This window comes from Lotus japonicus, chromosome 3 (assembly GCF_012489685.1).
Source record: "Lotus japonicus ecotype B-129 chromosome 3, LjGifu_v1.2".
In the NCBI taxonomy this organism is placed as follows: Eukaryota; Viridiplantae; Streptophyta; class Magnoliopsida; order Fabales; family Fabaceae; genus Lotus; species Lotus japonicus.
The window spans coordinates 95436376-95450750 of record NC_080043.1 but is presented as its reverse complement, the minus strand read 5'-3'; the positions used below and the strand labels follow the sequence as shown (position 1 = coordinate 95450750).

General features: G+C 33.1%; 1 protein-coding gene across 1 annotated transcript; it reads right to left on the bottom strand.

Moving 5' to 3' along the window:
• Positions 1 to 852: 852 nt before the first annotated feature.
• Positions 853 to 11089, bottom strand: LOC130747778 (beta-amyrin synthase-like). The gene is made up of 16 exons (XM_057600810.1): positions 10889 to 11089; positions 10109 to 10294; positions 8829 to 8918; positions 8523 to 8720; positions 6890 to 6974; positions 5646 to 5812; positions 5275 to 5466; positions 3796 to 3909; positions 3522 to 3641; positions 3125 to 3247; positions 2945 to 3043; positions 2697 to 2753; positions 2223 to 2591; positions 1865 to 1945; positions 1624 to 1707; positions 853 to 1190 (listed from the first exon to the last, which is right to left on the bottom strand). Exons 1-16 carry the CDS (start codon positions 11087 to 11089, stop codon positions 1068 to 1070), a joined length of 2289 nt encoding a protein of 762 aa, XP_057456793.1. The 3' UTR covers positions 853 to 1067.
• Positions 11090 to 14375: the final 3286 nt, after the last annotated feature.

The following is a 14375-nucleotide window of genomic DNA, read 5'->3' as shown; positions in this document are numbered from 1 at the left end:
TTAAAGATAATTATATTCTTTCATATGAGTGCTAGCTGCACTTTTTTTTGACATACTTTTTCTAACACTCACTTTTTAATTAGTTAAAATTCACATATGATTCACTATATTGTATGGTTTTACTTTCAATTTAATGAGACATTTGTGAATATCAACATATCAAAGAGACAAAGGAATAGAAAAAGAGTGTCAAGAAAAATGTTACCGCACTCTTTAGGTGTATTATATAATTATAGTCAGTATTAAAAAATATTTTTTGTCCAAATGGCATTTTTGGTATCAATCACGGTATCTACTACAGCATCTACATAGCTGATAGTCATGAGATTATTTTTTTTAAGCTTTTATTTTACATTAAATTGGTAGACTTATTCAATTAACAGTAGGCACAAAAATGAGTATTTAAGATATTTATTTATGCTAGAGGAAGACTTCGAAAAAACCAAAAAGATGGGCCATCGCCCATTGGTGTTCATATTTAGATTTTTAACTAACAATTTCTCTATCTTACTGTGATAACATTAATTTTCATCCTACGGATTACTGAATATCACTGCTATTTGAATTATGACAAAATTGAATAATTCAAAACAATTTTCTTTTCTACTCTTTTTTTTTGAAACTCACCCGAGGGCTGGGGCACTCTCTCCATTCTTCAACCTCCCCGCAATACATACAGGCACAACGCACAACCACTTATTTATCATTTAATATGGTTAAAAAAGCAACCAATAAATTTTTATACATCCACATATAGTAATGAGAGGGAATATTATAAATGTTTATAGTATAAAATAAACTCAAATAAAATCTTAAAAAATGTGAAAGTTTTATATTTTGTAGAAAGTCGGAATTAAATTATGAGAATAGGGAGCAACACTGTCAAGCAGTGAATACAAACCGGCCAACACAAATAGATCATAAAGATCTATAGAAACCGGGACAAGACAAACAAACCCCAACAAACCTGAACAAAAACCCAGCCAAAAAACACTCATTACAAGTTACAACCAACAAAACCCCATTATCCTGTAATGTTTTCCAAATGCTTATTGCTTTTCATGTAATTAGGCTTTAAGTGAAGGTAATCCAACTCGCTTGCCATATTCAGCTAGAGCCCACATGGGAAAAATGTTTCTGTACATTGGATAATGCAAAATGCCGTTCCTAAAGAACACTCCAGTGCTTTCCTGCCATAAATTGAACATGAAACAAAACTTGTAAATTGTCAAAAGAAATCCTCAACTCCAGAACTAGTTCACTTTCGTATCTAATTAATAATAGGCCAATGTAATGTTTTTAGAAATTTAACATTTGAAATCAAACATATTGTAACTTTTGACAAAAGAAAATTACTATAAGTTTTGTCGGCGGATTAAGCAAATTGGTTTGCTACTGCGGAATTACTATAAGTTTTGTGAATGACATAAATTAGTAGTACGGTTTTAAATTGTGGTTTGTAACCTTAAATGCGTGTGCAAAATGAAATACTTTAGAGTTCCCACAATAACATCATAAATGTAATTGTGGTCATGGCCGCAATCGCAATTTGAAACCGTGTGATTAGTATATTGAAATCTTACAAAAATATAGTAGCATAATTAAAAAGCTTGATATAGGTACCTGTTGAGGCCAATCACCATCTTCAAGTTGCGAATTAATGATAAACTTTGCTGCATGATGAAGTGGAGTCGGGTCCCTTTCCTCCTGTATATATATGAATTATTAAAGTAAGAATTAATTTATTAAAATTTTCTAAGATTTATGATTATTATAAAGTCAATGTAGTTAAATTATTTTTTAACCCAAAAAGATTAACAATCATGTGTTCATATTTGGCAATTACAAAAAGCCCAAAGTAAACCTGGCCTGAATGAATTAGACCCATCAATGCCCATGCTGTCTGAACAACATTTGACTGGTTTCCTTCAAGGGGTATGTATCTCTGCATTATCCAACTCATTATGATGAATCAATATAAGATCTCTATTAATTTTTAAGTAAGGCTAGCTAATTTACAATCATCTAGTAACAAGGTTGAAATTGTTTTGTATGACTTTGTATCCCATTTTTCTGTATCACCAGTAAATTTTGTCATCACAAATAAAAAAGACATGAATGAGCCAATTAAAAACATGGGTGTTTTTATAATTGACGCGGTAAAATTTTATTGATGAGATATAGAAATAAAACACTGATAAATCTTGATGCTAATTAGAAACCTTTTTTGGGCATGATAGATAGCTTTCACCCCAACCACCATTCTCTCTTTGTGTAGTGAGTAAAAAGTTTACTGCTTTGCGAATGGCACTGCAATTGGAGAAATTCTTTCCAGCTGCAGCGAGCCCAGCAAGAGCAAAATAGGTCCCATAAATGAAGCAAACACCCCAATTTCCATACCATGACCCACTGCTAGTTTGTGTATCCTCAATGAATTTAACTGCATTTACAATAGAACTCTCTATTTCATTCTTCCTGTGCTCTGGATAGAGTTTCTTAAACAAAACTAATGCCTCAATTGCTGATCCAGTAATTTCAACATATTCATGTTCAACCACAATATCCTCGTAAGATTCTGAGGGATTTAGTATCTGAAATCATTGACATTGAAGCTTAAGACAAAATCAAAATTAAGAAATAAATGGTATTAGAAAGTTATCTAATAATTTTAATGAAAAACAAGAGTTGAAAGATACCTCCAACCATTCTGGAGCTCCTGCTGGCTCCCACCCTGAGAAGCCACCATTTTTACTCTGCAGGAATTGAAATTTGAAAGATTCAATTCAAAAAGCAAACCATACACAAGTAAATAAAAAATAAAAATGTTTTGGGCTAACATTTTAATATATATAAACTAAAATTAAGTAAGTACAAGGGCCATTGGTATTTACAGTAAAAAAGGAAGGGAAAAAAAAGATTAGGATGTAAGTTCACTAATACTCACCTGAAGTGACAAAATAATATTGATTGAATCAAATAACCTTTCAGCATCCATCTTTTCACCAACTAGCTCTGATGGTAACATTGATAACAATAGGCAACACTGAAACAAAATTTAATTTGATTTGTCTAGTCTTAACACATGACTAAAACAAATTAAGTTCAAGCGAATCAAGTTAATTACCGTCAAATTCACTGCAGTACAATCAGAAACTTGCCATCCATTGTCCTGATTAGAGAAGGTCCATGATCCTTTAGAAATATGACGTGACATACTTTTAAAATCTCCTGAAGGGTTGTCCTTAACCTGTGAAATAAAAAACTATTCCAATTCATTATTGTAAGTGAGCAAAAAAAAGATCCAGAGTCTACTTGGCCACTAACATATATGTAAAATAGAAAGCATCTAGCTTTCTTACAAATTAAAGTGATGGAAGTAAGCTAGACCTCTAAAAAGATGATAATACAAGTTTGAATTTCCTAACAGTTATTTATTGAGAATGACAATTATAGTGTTCCAAGCTGATGGCGAAATTTGTCAAAAGAATTCTTTTTTATCTAAACCAACAAATGAACATCACCTGAGATTTCTTGATGAAATCATGTCCTTTAAGAAGTGTAGGAGCAATTTCATCCTTAAGATTTGTGGCCAATAAAGCTTGAACTATCAATGCAGTATCCCATGATTGGCTACCAACAGCCTGCGTTATATATGATAAAGCACACCATTTATAGATACCGCTAACATATATTTTTTTCTTTTTAAAAAAGCCTCACATGTACACAACAAAATAGACACAATTTTAGAATTGAGAATTACAATCTCGCGAGAAGATAGAGAGGGCGAGGCCAAACCTGCATGGTCATTCCATCCTCTGAAAGCCATAAATAATCTGGTATCCTTGCAAGATGCTTCTTAAAACCATCTCCATTTGGATCTTCCACCCAACGAGTAAGCATAGATAAAGTCTGGCTTGTAAACATATTATAGAAATATTATATAATAAACTTATTTTAAAAGTTCATAACTATATATATGTGTATATTCTTTGTCACGGATAGAGGCAATACCTTCCCCTTCTGCTTCCCACTAATATTATTTGCCTTATAAAAAAAACTATATGACGCATTTAATATGATGTATAGTATAATGTCTGATAGTATAAGATCTGATTGTATTAGACCTGATTGGATAAGATATGATAAAAATTTTATACTATACAACATTTGATTATACACTATATAATTGAGGGACGATGGTGGTGGTATTGATCGTATTGGAAGGTGATGATGGTGGCGGTGGTGTGGATGGTAGTGGCGGCGGCGGTAGTGGTGGTGTTGGTGGCGGTAGTGGTCGTCGTGGAGGTGGAGGCAGTGGTGGTGGAGGGTGGTGGCCGCAGTGGTGGTGGATGGTGGTAGCCGCGGTGGCGGCGACGACAGTGCTGGAAGGTGGTGGCGACAGTGGTGGTGGTGGTCAAGGCAGTGGCGGGAGTAGCGATAATGATGACAGTATCAATGGTGGTAGTGTGGTGGCGGTGGTGACGGTGGTGGTGGTGGTTGATCAAATATATTCAAGTAGTTTATACATCACACTTTTATCATGCCTTATCCATTATCTATAAGGTGGATTAAATAATTCATCATTTTAAGTTCATAATGTATTGTATAAGCTTGTACTATCATGACTAATACGGCATGCCAAAACGAGCCTGATATGTATATATGTAATTTAAGGTTTGTTTGATTATTATTTTGTAGTTCCAAAGAAAAAAGATTATTATTTTGTAAAATAATTTTTAGCTTTTAAAGATAAAAAAACTTGTTCGAGATAAATTGTTCTTAAAAAATGTTTCTATTTTTAATTTTTGAAATCCAGAATTCCAAAAAATCTTAGATATTTTTTGTTTTTATTTTATTTCAAGCTAAGTCACGTGTCTTTCTCATTTCAATTTTATAAAACTGTCTCATTCAATTGTAAAAATTATTTTTGAGAATGGTATTTAGATCAAGATATATATAATAGCTAGAAAAGTGAATCAAGCATGCCCATAATTTCACTTTAATTTTTGCGTAATTTCATAATAGTTTATGCATATTTTCTTTTTTGATAGGAAAAAAACAAGAGAGCATAAGATGTTCCACAAGCCAAGTACAAAAGGACGAGAACAGATATGAAGCAAAACTGGAAAATACAAACAGAAAAATTCAAGCATTAGGTAACCACTTGACAACTAATCACCTAGCTAAATAATCAAATCACTATTTTTCCTAGCTAAACACAAGCACGCTATAATTTATGCATATAGCTAGCTATGTAAGGCAAATAAAACCTACCTTTCCAAAACATGCATTGTCTAGATATCGACCATTCTCATCTTCATATTGGATACGCTCCATTGTCATTTGAAGAGCCCTTTCTCTTATTAACTTGTTCAAAGGCCAACGTGTAAGAAGTGGCTCTCCAAACATGTATACACTATCCCACAAGATATCTTGCAAAAAGTGATGAGGATAATAGAGATCTTCCTGTGATACATACACACATATTTTTTTATATCATTTATGTATTTCTATTTCAATCCAATTTTTCATATTTCATATATATATATATATATAGAAAGAGAGAAAAAGAGAGGATACACAATTCATTCATGATCAGAGGATCGGATATTAATTATTTCATTTTTGATTGGTCATTCTCTCACCTTTGCACATAAGTGACGTGTTTTCTTCCAATTAATTTTATGATAAGGTTGAGTATAGAGTTCATCTCTCAGTTGAAGAATGAGTGGTGTGATTGCACCCACAAATCTCTTCCCATATAAGTAGGACATAGGCATGTAAGTCAATCGACTATAGACCCACATTTTGTCTGCATTAATTAAGAATTTAAGATGAAATGACATAATAATAAAAATTAAATACAATATATACACATAATGTGCTAGGTTTTGTGTTCAGAACCTCAAAACCGTTGTGAAATCTTGCTCTTATCGACGCTTTGATTGTCGGTATAACATGCTCTGTGAAAAGCATGTTATTACCGTCAACTAACGATAGCTTATTAATTCAAAAATTGAAATTGCTGTCGTACCAACAATCGTGTAAGAGCATCTCCAACACAATGTTCTTAGTTTTTATTTTTGAGTTAAGAACAGAGTTTTTTATCACTGGAGGGGATGACGTGGAGTTCTTAATTCTTATAAATAAGAACTAAATTCTTATATAAGAAGTTTTACTTTTTGAGTTCTTAGCATAGAAAATTATTTTTTTCTCTCTCATTCATTCAATTGAAGTATTGAATTAGCATTTAAATTTAAATCAAAATTATATGAAAATAAAAGATATTAATATAATGGTATTGTGGGACCGGATGAATAGTGCTAAGAACTAAGAACTAAGAACTCATTGTTGGAGCAAAATCTGCAAAGAATTACTTAAGCACATGTGGCAGTACGGGCTACATGAATAGTGCTAAGAACTAAGAATTAAGACTAGCATTGGAGAATTAAGAACTAAGAACTTTACCATTGGAGGTGCTGACATGAACTCCTTAGTTTTTAAAAATAAGAACTCAGCTTTTATATATGAAGTTTTGCTTTTTGAGTTCTTAGCTTAAAATATTAATTATTTCTCTCTCATCCAAATTACTTTATGAGTTTTATTTTATTACTTTATGTAAATAAAAAATATAAATAATGTGGTTGGTAGGACCAAATGAATAATGGTAAGAACTAAGAACTAAAAGAACTCATGGTTGTAGCAAAATTGCTTAAGAGTTGCTTAAACACATATGGCAATACGAGCCCACATAAATAGTGCTAAGAACTAAGAAATAATAACTAGTACCGGAGATACTCTAAGACTTCTAAAATTTTAGAGTGGTTTAAGTCGATGTCTATTTTATAGATAACAGTATGACACTAGTTAAGTAGTTATCATAAAGAACCTGGATGCATAGGAAGAAAGGAAGGAAAACCCCAAAACTCGGGAGGCAATGGATTGACTCCACTCCATTCCAATAATCCTAGTACCTGTCGTTGGAAGAATCATTATTCATTTGAATATATATATATATAGCATAAATAATTATGGTATATGTATGGTTCGCATCGTCAAATATTTGCAAATATTAGCATAGTGCGTAAATCCAACAAGAACCCAAAGTGAGAAAGTAAAAGAAAATATGGAATAATTATTACGTGATAATTATTACATCAATATGTTACATTTTGTCACAATGTTAGTACAAAGCATGAGAAACTGTTACTAGAAGGAATAAGTAACGTTGGAACTTGACATTATCGAAAACTAGGGACAACAACGCGTCGGGCTTAGGTTTTACCTTTTTCAAACTCAAGCTCGACCTCTCATGCTCAAACACAAACTCAACCCGTGTTGTAGCCTCAAACTCACGTCATAACTAAACTCAATGTATATATTTTTTCGTCAAACAAAACACAACTTATATTATTTTAATTTATTACGGAAGAAAAAATATTTTAATATTTTTTATAGATAAGACAAATTGAATTAAGGAAGTACAGGGGTACTCGTACTTCAACCGGGAGTGGAAAATACAACAGGTAAAGTGGAAAAAATTAAAAAGAGAAAGGCACTAAAAAGAACAGCAAAACAGAGTGCTGTGTTAACAAGGCCACAGGAGAAAAACAGAGCCATAGGAGAAAAAAAACTGTTTTATACTATATCATTTTGAAAAAAAACATGGTACTGTATTTTTTAAATATGATTGAATGGTTAATAAATCAAGACATAAACCCACTAAGTATATATACAAAATACAATAAAGTATCACTCAATAAATATATCATAAGTACTCCCTCCGTTCATTTTTAAGTGCCGTTTTAGAATAATTTTTTTTTCCTATTTAACTGTCGTTTTGATGTTTTAGGTTCTATTTTGTCAATTATACCCTTACTTTTTCAATAACTCCACTTCACATTTTCCATAAAATTCTTCTTTCTTAATAACTATGAAGACCTTTTTGACTTTATGATTGAGTGAGAGTAATAGGTAGTTTAATGATATGAGAGAGTGGAAAAAAAACTAACAATTCACTATCTTGGTTGGAGAGATTTATGACTTTATGATTGGGATGTGAGATGGTATAATGGGAAAAACAACTCTAATAAACCATTATCTTAGTTGGAGAGCTTTATGCTAAAACGACACTTAAAAATGAACGGAGTGAGTATGAATTAGTAAAATGTGTAAGAAGAGGGAAAATTAATTAATATGATATATTTAAAATATTCTCATTTTCTATAAAGTGGGGCGTATGAAGCGGAAATCTACCCCATGGAAATGTTCTCGTTTTCCATTATCTCTTCTGAAATGTTGTGATCAAAAGCGACTCTAATTTGGCAATAGCGCGGGTGAATAATAACTCTTCAAGGCCTTGGAAACTATTCAATGTGCTAAAGTTCTATAGTTCTATAGACTTATAGAGTACTTTAGAGAAGAGGTTAATTGTTTTGAAGTGAAGCATGCAGCCATGCACATTTTTAAGGAAATAAATTATTCTGCATATATATTTATTGGCAAAATTGAAAGAAGCATACCGAAAGCCAAGTTTTCCCCCAGGAAGGTGTATATGTCGCGCCACCATGATCATGAATCCACTTGCGTGCTCTAGCACAAGCATTGTCTTGACCTCCATTAGGCCCTTCTCCAAGAATGCGCATACATATGTAGTTGAATGTAGTGCCAAACATGGTGCTATGTCCTTCTATGTGAGATCCCCACCCTCCATCTTCGTTCTTAATCAATTCATAATCAATATCACATGTACAATTAACATGGTCAGTGCTTTCCTTACTTTGCAACAAAAAAATGATACAATTTTTAAAATGAACATGCAAGTGTACCTGGTGACAGTATATGTAACGAAACATCTCTTTGCGATGCTCTTTTGAGAATATCGAGTCAAGATGCCCTGTAATGTACATACAAAATACCTGCCATTTTTTGGGGGGTGAGAGTTTAAAATATATTCTGGTTTATTAGTGCAATATTTGGAATTGAATTTTCTCAAAATTCTTCTATATTATATTAAATTATTTTGGCTTGTCTCGGAATGATAACTCAAGTGGTAAAAGCTAAGGGGGACTTATGGGAGAGGTCCATTGATCAATCTTTGGAGGGTGCAATTTATTTTTTCGATGTACAAAAAAAATTGTTTTGGCTTAAATATGTTTTTAGTCCCTAACATTTAAAGATGAATCTAATTAGGTCCATGTAACATTTAGCAATCGATCCTTTAAAAATGTTTTTTATTTGCAGTAGATCCAAGTCAATTGTCCACGTGACAATCCTAGTCAACTAACTGATGACCATGTGGACTGTTGACATCATTTTTAGTCCCTACAATTGTTTTCAAATCAAATTTAGTCCTTTATCTTCCACCACTTCTTCCCCCTTACAAGTTTAAAATATTGTTTGCAAAATGTGCTTGTGATTTCATCATAGTTAAGTAATTTAATGAATTAAAACAAGACTTTTATCTGTACTGGACTAAGAAAAATTTAATTCAAAAGTTAAAATATTTCTCTATAAATTAATTTTGGCTTAAATAAGTTTTTGTCCCTGCAAAATACTCAATTTCTAGTTTTCATCTTTGGAATTTTTTGTTTTGTTTTTCATCATCCCAAAATTGCAACTTTAGCTTTTCGTCTTTATTAGCAACTTTTCCATCTAAACCAACGGAAATCATTTTAAACATGACATATCACAGTTCCTCTTTTCCTCCCACAATTTAGCTCCATCTATCCCAATCACTCACGTACCCATCTTCTCATTCACACCCTTTTGTCTCTTTTGGATGTAAAAGAACGCGTCATGGATGAAAAACAAAAGTTATAATTTTAGGAGGACAAAAAATGAAAAAAAAATCTCAGAAATAAAGTATGTTACATGAATGAAAAAACTTATTTAAGCCATTAGTTTTATTCCATAAGGAGCAGTATATAGTACGATGTGAAGTAGTAAAACAACATGGTTCACAATAAACCAATTTTTAACACAGCTAGTTCACTAAATGTTTTTACTAATAATATTTAATAAATGTTATTATTCACAATATATTTTTAAGTATTTGAATTAATTGTCCACAGGAGACAAAACCTGTATATACTAATGATATACTAACCAAAGGAGGAAGACAGTAAAGTATTCCGGCATTTTGAGCAGGCCAATGGCCATCACTGGTCTGCAATGCAGCTAGGTAGAGGGTGGCCCTCTTTAATGCAGCTGTTGTTTTCTCGTACGTAACCTCCTCTCCCTCCTCTATCTTTACCTTGCTTATTTTTTGTTGGAACTTCTTTTCTCTTAGCACCTGCAATATCCTCCACCATACACGAGTTGAAGCATTTCACAAACGATGGAAATATGCATGCATTTTTTTTATTAATGGAAAATTTTGGATTGGTTGAGCTTTGATTACCATTTTGAGGTAGGGCATGCTTTCAAGATTACAGGTCTTTTACTAATGTACTCACATATTACTTACCAACATAATTTTCATGTTAAATAACACATAATTACATTTTGAGAAAAATTGATTTGTTTTTATCAGCTGAGCTAACATATGTTGTAAAGTTTATTTTAAAGTATTTTTTTTAATTAATTGATAGACTTGATTACAATTCTAACAATATATAATGTCAGCATAAAAATGCTATATATACATGTGAAATTGAAGTCTTTGTCATGGATTAAGTAAAAAATGCTATATATACATGTAAAACTGCAACTCATTAATAATGACTATAAATTAAGTAAAATAGGTTGGGATAATTTAGGAAAGATAATATAAATTTAAACTAAATTTAATCCTACAAACTAATTATATTTGTTAAATGACGTGAAATAATAGTTTTATTCTTATAAAAAAAACGAACGATCGAGTAATAAATAGTTAAATACATACTTGAAAGCGCCATAGAAGGTCAGAACAAGCTTTGACATGGAAGCGATTGTTGAAGAAGTTATGACGTGCAGCTTCAACTTGAGCATGCTCCTCAGGACTCCCTGCATCAGGAACAAACTCCCATGTTTGTCTTCCCACGAAGTTGTTTGTGCTGAACAGATAAGGATCATTCCCACCTTCTCCTATCTTTAATCTCCACATATTGATCGATATGATGCTCTTTTTTCAATTGCATGTGTTTGCTTTCTACCAACCTAAATCGACAATTTATAGAACCAATTTGCACTATACCTCCCAAGCTGATTCCTGATTGATGTTACCCGCCCTAACTACTTTCTTGGAACACTTAATAATATATATGTACAAAAAGGTAAAGGTCCATGTGGCATAAAATCTAATTGAAATGTATGATATGATAATGTCTGATAATATTTTATATATATTATTTAGCATTTGGTTATATACTCTATAACTTATTATGTCGTTTAAGATATAATAAGGTGGAGTGATGTTTTATCTAAGAATTCCTTTATGCATATATATATATAAAAAAAAGTGAGATCTATAACAATTATAAATTTGAATGAATCCGTAATGCTAGTGAGACTTTGTCCAAGAGTTCATTCATTTAGATGAGTGAGATATATTGAAGTAGAGTTTTATTTTATGTCATTGTCATGCATCATCAAGGTGGAGCCAACTTCGTAGTTTCATCTATTTTTTGGTAATTGTTTCTAGATTAACAAGTCATATGAACACGTCCCTGAATGATAACTCATGTGCTAAGAGCTGGGCACATTCGAATTTTGGAGGGGAAGGTTCAGTGATCAACTAGAAATTTAGTTGATAAAAAAAAGCCATATGAACCCACCCGGAAAAACCGCGATCCGTGCAAACCAAAATCGTACAACTCGTAGCAACTAACCGGTCGATGACAGATCTAGCACTTTAATGTTTTTCACCCAATAAAACCAATTATTTTAGTCCAAATCTGACCGAAACCGGTACGTGGACATGCCTTAACTCAGATCGAGCAAGCAACTTAATAGTTGTGAATACTACTACAAACTACTTCCTCTGCTTAATAAAAAACTGTTAAGAAAGAGAAAAAATATGCAGGTTAAAATATACAATTAATATTGTTAACTTTTTACAAAAAATTTGATTAACACCAACTTTTATTCTCTTTTCTACTACTAGTCAACTAAAGTCTTTTATCTTAAATAAAGGTAAATGTGGAAGATTGTACAATATTTTTTAAAACCAATGCATCAATTAAGTTAGCTTATAATTAAGGACATAGGAAGAATTTGTTTGCCTAAATTACTCTTTGAAATTTATTTTTATCTCTCCTCATTTAGTGTTTTCGAAAGCCCTCTCTCTAACCTTTTCATTTCTCTAAAACCTATGTTCTTCCTCTCGGTGCGCCCTGGTTCTTTTGGGTGGCTGCCGCGCCGCCCCGGCGCGATGGCAACCATCCCTTTAGCTCTCTTTTCCCTTTTCCTCGCACCCTCCCCTTGCCTTCCTCATCCTCTTACTATCATCCTTTCCTTTTTTTGAGATCTTGGTCATGTTGTCTTTTCTAAACCAAATCCGGATTCGACGAACATCTCTTCCTCCCTCCTCGCTCAGTGCGACGATGTGTGCTTCTAGATCGACGTTTTTTTCGCTGTTAAGTTGCTCTTCTTGTGGGTTGGCGCCATACCTTGCAGCGTCTGGCCATGATGGATTGAGTCGGGATGCAGCGTCGGTTTAGAAGGGCGATGTTGTTTGTGTAGGTTGCGATGAGGTTCTTTCCATATCGTGGTTATGTGGTCCTCTTGAAGTAAAATTTGGTCGTCTTTCGCTTCGCTTCTGATGGTGGTGCCCGACCTCCTCTCCGAGCTTTTGACTGCGTCGCCTTTCTTTGATCATTGGATTGGTACTTTGGGGTTTTGGAGCGACGCGGGTCTGCGTTCTTGTAGGTGATTTCAATTGGCCAGTCCTCTGCTTGGATAGAGCTCTATGGATGTGTTTTTCTTCTCCCTAAGATCTTTGATGGGGCGTTTGCAGTTCTGAAGGCACCGCTGAGGATCTAAAGGCATTGTCGTTGGCGGTTGTCGATGGCTTCTTCTGTTGTTTATCTTTATGTTATTTTCTCTTAGCTTATAGCATCTCCAATGGAGCATATTTGAGAGTAGATACCTTCATATCTGAGAGTAGATACCTTCAGAACTGCAGGTTCTTACCATGATGGATTAATTCCCACCAATATCTATTACCATTTGAGCATATTTTTAATTCCAACATGGCTAGTGAGGGTATGTGAGAGTAGATACTCAATTTAGTCATGAAAAATGTGTTTGCATTTATTATTGCTTAATGTAAAATGTTTAAATAAAACTTACAATTAATAAAATAATTTTTTATATAAACTTTTAAAAGTTGTTGAGTTATAGTAAAAATTAATAAAATGATGTAGATGATGTGACATTATTGAGAGTTGTAAAAAGTAAAATGTAAATACTTTAGTGAATATCATGGTTAAAGATGCTCTTAGGTTCTGCGTTGCTGCCGTGTAACACTTAGTTTGGGTTTTGTTGGTGGGGTCTTTAATTTGATTGGTTCGATTGGGTCTCGATTTGTGGGATCGAGCAACTTGTTCCGTCGTTTTTCAATTTTAATCTGCTAGGTACACCTGACTAGATACATTCATTAAATGAATGAACCTAAAATATATTTTTTGCTTATATATGTGACCGGAGAGTGTACATAGATTGGTTTTAAGCACGTTTTCATACTTTGGGGTTTTATAACAGGGACAGAGTAATAAATTTGGCTTGTAGGGGTGCGTGGTGCCAACATAGTACACTTAGTCTTCAATGAGACGTACAATTATTTATGGTCGTTGATTAGAAATTACGGAGTTACGGTTGTAGCATTTGAGAAACCATTTGAAGAAACAGCTGTGAGTTAATGTCAATTTAAAACTAATAAAAAGTTATTAAAATGACAACCACTTCATATTAATGTAATAGTACCTTGATATTAACTTGATCAGCACCGCAATATGGTACGAAAATTTCCAAGCACGAGATGCATGAGTGACGTGCTTCACTACTTTTTTTTTAAATATTTTTTTTCTTTGAAAAGTAAAATTATATAGATAAGGAAATAGTCCGAAGATGTACGACCCTCCTAAAATATTTTATGTTAAAGACCGAGATAAAATGAAGACAAAGGCAAAATTATCATTTCCAACCTAATTCATTCTCTCTCCTTCTCCCATCATCAACGGAGCCGCTTCACCTTTTTACTGCTCAATGAACGCCGACCTCCAGTGGCGGAGCATTTAAGTGACTGGGAGGAGCCTCGGCTCCCCCATTGTCTCCAAAAAAATTTTGAGTACTAGTAGTAATACTATTATATTATGTGTGTAAAAGGAGTGAGCCAGACATATAAAACAAAAATGTGAAGCTTCTCACATCACAATTCTCACTGTCAAACC

Bases quoted from the DNA above. Each gene is read 5' to 3' on its own strand.
- LOC130747778 (XM_057600810.1), bottom strand. From the start codon at position 11,089: ATGTGGAGATTAAAGATAGGAGAAGGTGGGAATGATCCTTATCTGTTC. The intron at 3,642-3,795 runs GTTTGGCCTCGC...TATATAACGCAG, and splicing joins AGGATGGAATGACCATGCAG to GCTGTTGGTAGCCAATCATG. The intron at 2,754-2,944 runs GTGAGTATTAGT...CAATTCCTGCAG, and splicing joins ATATTATTTTGTCACTTCAG to AGTAAAAATGGTGGCTTCTC.